The sequence below is a fragment of the Myotis davidii genome, unplaced genomic scaffold, assembly GCF_000327345.1.
Source record: "Myotis davidii unplaced genomic scaffold, ASM32734v1 scaffold204, whole genome shotgun sequence".
Lineage (NCBI taxonomy): Eukaryota > Metazoa > Chordata > Mammalia > Chiroptera > Vespertilionidae > Myotis > Myotis davidii.
Genome location: NW_006299715.1, coordinates 6,457,889 through 6,464,798, shown reverse-complemented (window position 1 = coordinate 6,464,798; position 6,910 = coordinate 6,457,889). Strand labels below are relative to the sequence as shown.

The 6,910-nt window shown below is 40.6% G+C and overlaps 1 protein-coding gene across 1 annotated transcript in view; it reads right to left on the bottom strand.

Annotated features, from left to right (window-relative positions):
* SLIT2 (slit guidance ligand 2) overlaps nucleotides 1-6,049 on the bottom strand; it is a 388,092-nt gene extending 382,043 nt beyond the window's left edge. The window contains 2 exon segments of the mRNA XM_015571823.1: nucleotides 793-910; nucleotides 5,946-6,049. Coding sequence (XP_015427309.1) covers nucleotides 793-910; nucleotides 5,946-6,049 — 222 coding nt within the window.
* Nucleotides 6,050-6,910: the final 861 nt, after the last annotated feature.

The following is a 6,910-nucleotide window of genomic DNA, read 5'->3' as shown; positions in this document are numbered from 1 at the left end:
AGAAAAAGAGGAGAGGAGGAGGAGAAGGAGAAGGAGAAGAAGAAGAAGAAAAGGAGGAGGAGGAGGAAGTAGTAGTAGAGAAATAACCAAGGAATTAAAATCTTGGAGAAGACAATAGGATAGTTGATTGAAACTTGACCATTGGAGGGACTGATCTTTGAAATATGAAGGAACATTTTCTTCATTGAAATCAGAGGAAGAAGGGAAGTTGGTGGGGGGAAACCAGGGAGGATTTAGATGATCACTGGAAGGACTTCCTTTCTGAATGCTTCTGTTTTTACCATCAAGTATGAGAGAAAAAAAATCATACTTGAAATTTTTCAAGAGTTGAGTGGGAAGGAGAGGTGCTAAAGATATGAAATACTGCAAGTTAGGGGAGAAAATGAGAATACTAGAAAAATATAATGGGCTACAGAAAAGATTTGAAGACTCCTTTAAGCACTGGTGAATTTCTCAGCATAAGATCCATATACCTAGAAAATTAAAAGTTGGCTCTTGTCTAATTTTACTGGTAATTATATCTACTTAAGCATTAATTGCAAGCTTTTTATTTCTTTTTTTTTACTGGAACTTGCAACTTATACTTTAGCACACCAAGTCAAGGGGAAAAGAGAAACGACTCAGGAGTATACTAATATCACGTTTACACTGATTTCAGGGCTCATCTAGAGAAAGAGTTCCTGTAAGATGTCTGAAAACTTTTGAGTAAAATGTTAAACTTTTCAGAGTCTAAAACAAATAAACTAACAAAAACAAAGAAGACTTTGGAACATGAATTTAAAATTAACTTACCTCTCTGGCCTGTAAGAAGTTGGCTTTATGAATCAAAACCTTTTCCATGGCTACAGATGCAGGTTGGAAGAGAAAATCTTTACCCCAGAATTCAGGAAACTTCCTAGCAGAGTTGCACCTACAATGTAAACACAATAGGGAAAGCTAAGGAAATGCTACCTGACTCCTTTCTCCCTCTCCTTTGGCCTTAGCCCAGTTCAGGATACATGATTTATCACCTATAATATTACACAGGTCTCCAGATTTCATTTTATTATTATTACTAGAGGCCTGTTGGACGAAGAATTCATGCAATATGCTTTCCCTTCCCCTGGCTGCCAGCACTGGTTTTCCCCCAGCACTCGGGACCCAGGCCTTCGCTGCTCTGGCCAGAACCTTCAGTCTTCACTGCTCCAGCCAGAGCCTTCAGTCTCGCTCCACCACTTCTTGCCTATGTATGCAAATTAACCGCCATCTTTGTTGGCTGGTGAGTGTAGTGGAGGGATGGTTAATTTACATGTTTGTCTATTATTAGGTAAGATGATTATTATTATTTTTTTGTTGTTAATACTCACCCGAGGATATTTTTCCATTGATTTTTGGGAGAGTGGAAGAGAAAAAGACAGAGAGAAACATTGATGTGAGAGAAATGCATCGATTGGTTGCCTCCTGCATGAGCCCTTACCATGGGCCCAGGCTGAGGAGGAACCTGCAACCAGGTACATGCTCTTGACTGGATTTAAACCTGGGACCCTTTGGTCTGCAGGTTAAGGCTCTATCCACTGAGCCAAACCAGCTAGGTCTCCAGATTTTAAACTTCAGTGTCTCCAATCCAGCCTACTTGAAACAATTCAATAGCTTTTCATTGCACTCCCAATAATGATGAAAACCTGCTGCCTTAGGTCCTGAATATCTGGCTCCTGCCTTCCTTTCCAGGCTCAACTCATACCCTTGACCCTTCACTCTACTGCAGTGACCTTTTCTCAGAACCTTGAACAATCTGTTCTCTCTGGTAGTCTCAGGGCCTTTGCCCAGTTGTATTTTCCAGAGTTCTCCAGAGAATGAGAACCAATAGGGTGTGTGTGTGTGTGTGTGTGTGTGTGTGTGTGTGAGAGAGAGAGAGAGAGAGAGAGAGAGAGAGAGAGAGAGAGAGAAGAGAGAGAGAGAGAGCGAGAGAGAGAGAGAGGAGAGAGAGAGAGAGAGAGAGAGATTAAAGAATTGGCTCAGGTGTGGCTGTGGAGGCTGGGAAGTCTGAAACTTGCAGGGCATGCTAGCAGGCTGGAGGCCCAGGCATGTGGTTATGTTGCATTCCCCAGTCCAAAGGCCTTGTGGAGGCAGAAATCCTTCAATCCTTCTTTCTCGAGAGACTTTTGTCTTCTCTCACAAACCTTCACCTGATTGGATGAGGCCCTTGCACACTGTGGAAGCTAACCTACTTTACTCAAAGTGAACTAACTGAAATGGTAACCTTATCTAAAAAATACCTGCACAGCCACGTGGAGATGATATTTGGCCAAATGCCTCCCATTTCCTATCTCCTTTCCTGCTTCACTCCCCTTTCCCTCACTCCAGCCATCCTGGAATTGAGCGCCTCACTAGAGTCTTAGCACAAAGGCTTTGCCTTAGGCCAGTGATGGCGAACCTATGACACGCGTGTCAGAGGTGACACGCAAACTCATTTTTTTGGTTGACTTTTCTTTGTTAAATGGCATTTAAATATATAAAATAAATATAAAAAATATGTCTTTGTTTCACTATGATTGCAAATATCAAAAAATTTCTATATGTGACACGGCACCAGAGTTAAGTTAGGGTTTTTCAAAATGCTGACACGCCGAGCTCAAAAGGTTCACCATCACTGCCTTAGGCTCTGTTTTGTAGGGCACCTGGTTTAGACACTTATTTCCTAGGGTAATCCTCGTGATGGGAGGATAGGATCCAGTTTGTGTCTTGAATGCTCACCTTGGCTGCTAACAGATAGAAGGGGGAGAAGAGAAGAACCGATGGCCTACTTAGGAGTTTATAGAGATGGTCCAATAAAAGGTGATGGTGGCTTGGAAAAGAATGGCAGCTGTGGAAATGGAAATAAGTGAAAAGGTTGGAGATTTAGCTGCCTCTTCCTCCCTAATCCTTTTCATGTACACTGTCATTGTTTGTTTACGCACTTGTCTATCTATGAAAGCTCTGTCTATAGGAAGTGCCAGCGTGCTTCAGAAATGTACTATGTTTCTGTTTATGAATGAGGCAGAATGACACTTCCAGGTGTTCTGAAAACTGTACCAATAGTTTACTCAGATGATTACAATGGACTAACCCTAGGAAGGGCAATAGATAGAAATATTGATATATCTCAAGATGTTCTGAGAGGGATAGCGGGTGCTATTCATTGTTATTGTAGGACTATGAGAAGAATAAATCAGAACTGTCTCAGAAAAAAATCTGGATATATGTTCACACTACGTATACATCTGCTGCATATAGTTTGCTACCAACTTAAAAAGTATCGCAGTCCCATAAGTCTTCCTACTTATAAATGTATACCTGTGACAGGATCTGTGCTGGGCAAAAGTCCACTAGCTATTAGTTTTCTTCACTAAATGCAAAGTAATGTGAGAGTTCTATGAAATTATTTTATTATCTATTGATAAAGGAAACAGAAACATCATAGGGTAATATGTTGAAGCTCTCCTGGCTAAGCTCAGCGATTTGGAAAGTGCTAGAGAGTAGCCTTTAAGAGCTCCAGTCAAGCAGAACCTACTTGTCTATCTCATCCTCCATTTACTTTTTGCGTAACCATATCAGCCTCCTATATCCTAAAACACTAACATAATAGTCTAACAGTTACAATACTTTTAGCTGTGAGAGAATAAATACTCCAGGATTGAGCCAAAACAACACCATAGGGATTTATTAATATGTTTGTGTATTCCTTCATTCAACCAATAATTGCCTATCTATGAAAGCTCTGTCTATGGGAATTGCCAGCGTGCTTCAGAAATGTACTATGTTTCTGTTTACGAATGAGGCAGAATGACAATTCCGGGTGTTCTGAAAACTATACCCATAGTTTACTCAGAAGATTACTATACTTTTTAAGTTGGTAGCAAACTATTTGCCGTGGACGTATACCTAGTGTGAACATACATCCAGATTTTTTCCGAGACAGTTCTGATTTATCCCTGTTGTAGTCCTGCAATAACAATGAATAGCACCCCCCTTTCCCTCTCAGAACATCATGAGATATATCAATATCTCTATCTATACAATAGTACTCACTATACAATAGGCAAGATTCTTGATGCTGGAATGCAACAGTGACAAAGCAGACAAACCTACTGCCCAAGTGACACTCACACCCTAATGGGAGGGCAGAGAAGTCTCACCCCTCACCCCACCCCAACACACACACCAAACAACAATAACAACAACAAACGCTATATTATAAAGTGGCAGATGCTGTTCAGTGAGGAAACTTTGGCAGGTGGAAGCTGGCAAATGGCCAGATGCACTTCTTTAGAAAAGTATCAGGTGGGTTTCTCTTAGGAATGGTATTTGAGCAGAGATTTGAAGAAAATGAAGGCGGGAGTAAGGAGAATAGCTGTGTGTGTATAGGGTGGTGGAGAGGGGAGAGGGTGGCATTCCAGGCAGAGGAAACAGAAAATGCAATGTCCTGAGTAAGAATTACAGTGGCCTCTTCAAAACAAATTTGTTGCTACAGAGGAGTGGGCAAGGGAGGAAGAGTGTGAGCTGACTGGGAAGAATGGCCTGAGAAGTCCAGGAGTAGGAATGGCTTCAGGAAAGACTTGGCTCAGAGTTTAAATGAAGATGATATCAAAATTTCTGTTTGGGTTAGAGTTTGTTGTCTCATGAAATCACAGAATGAGTTCACAAAGAGATGAGCAAAAGCAAAGTTTTATTACAGAAAAGCTCCCTGATATAGGAGCTTTCCCATAAGTCTTCCTACATATAAATGTATAGCAGTCCCATAAGTCTTCCTACTTATAAATGTATACCTCTGACAGGATCTGGGGAGGGGACCCAACCCAGTAACTGGGCAGTTCCTTGGTTTAGGGGTTACTATGTGCCCTACTAACTTCCCATTGGTTCGTTTCAAAAACGGCTCTAACAACATCCATACATGTTAAACTTCAGGGTTCCCGCTCATTTTCCTCATCCTGTGTATTCAGCCCTGGATCATGGCCCTTTGTTCTTGGGATTTTACAGGGGCCGGGGTGGGGCTGAGGAACTGGTTTCTGCTCACACTGGCAGGCTTCCGCTGCACCTCCCTTCTACATTCCTCACCTCTCCCCTCCCACCTCTCAGTCCAGCTCCTAACTGCCTAGCTGCTTTAACTCCTCAAAGTCACTTATAGTTCTTTTCTCTATCTTAATCACTTGGCTCTACTTCCTTCTTTCTGAATCCATTCTCATGTAAACTTCTTCCTAAAGGCAGCATCCAGATACTTCTGTAGCTTCAGCGATCCTGGATTCATTAAAAGGGAGTCACCCTCTCCTAGTAGCTCTGAAAGAACCCCTACATTCTCCGTAATTTCACCACCTTATGTCTGCACCCTACAAAAATCACAGGACCATAAGTTGGTCCTGTGACCTGGATTTTGGATTATACAACCTATTACACCTGGGACTAGGGAGTGGACTAATTTTAAGGCAGGGAAGCCCAAGCACAATAGGGTTGGGATGTTCAAATAAAAAATCCAGAGCTGTTAAAAGGCATGGGGTGAATGGATGCAGAATGGAAAAGAAAATTCAACACAGAGGCCATAATGTTAGGGTTTTTCAAAATGCTGACACGCCGAGCACTACCACCACCACCACCACCACCACCACCATCATCATCATCATCATCACCATCACCATCACCATCACCATCACCATCACCATCACCATCACCATCACCATCACCATCACTATCACTATTACCTACGTTGAGAGAAAGGCATTGTAATTACCATTGTATAGCACCTTTCATGTTTATTTTTACTTTAGGTTAATTATTTAGCAAACTTCATTGATGAGGGTGTGTGTGTGTGTGTGTGTGTAATATGGGTAAAGTTCTTCACAATGAATCTTTTTAAAAAATAATTTTTAACTTTCTGAAAGTTTGAAATGAAAGAATCCTGTTCTTTATTGCTCACTAGAACCAGATGGATTCACCCAGTGACTGCATCTGGGATTCTGGTGACCAGATTTGGCGATTTCAGCAGCTCCCACTGACTATAAGCGAAGACAGCAGGTGGGATGCACCTCTGTGAGGGCATGTTACAGTTATGGAAGATTGTGTGCATGGGCTTAATATTTTTTCTTAAAAACATATTATGATATAGTTAATCAAGTTAATCAGATAAAAATGGCTTTTAATCTGTCAAGTAGGTATTACCAATATTTAATTAAAGATAAAACTTTGCCCCACAGGCCTTTGAGTCTGGGAGACCACTGGCATTTTTAGAGTTTGATTTAGTTGACAATTTTTATACACTCTGGAAAAATATCAAGCACACAATTCTGTAATATAAAAACCCCCTGAAATACTTGAGGTGTATCCTTTTTATCAATTTAGTCCTCCCTAAATTGTACTAAACCTGGTTTTTAGATAAAGTTAACATAATTTCAGCTTTAAAACATTCATATGTGCATACGGTTTACCAACATTAAAAACTAAAACAAGTTTTATTTCTCTCAAAATAATTAAGGTATTTTATCCTACATCAGCACATACTGAGATCAGTAGAAACATTATAAGTCATATTTGTGGTTTGGAAAATTGGCCTTTATATAATGGTGTGGCTACAAATTCACATTTTAAGATTCAAAATGGTTATTTGGGCTCATGCATTCTCTTCTTCTTACTAAATATCATTACACAAGGAGTCTAAAAATAAGAATATATTTATCATGACTTGGAAGCATAGGGTTTCCATCAAAGGTTGAGGCTCTTTGAAAAATTGTTGACAAGTATCAAGCAGATGGAGGCACAGGAGAGGTCTGTCTATTAGGTAGGTGGGTAGCTTTTCTCATCACAAGACCTGGAAAATAACCACCTAAGCTTGGAATAATAAGGAATGGAGGTGAGTGTTAGCTAGCTAGATGATATGGAGGTGAATACTATGTCAGAGCTCTTT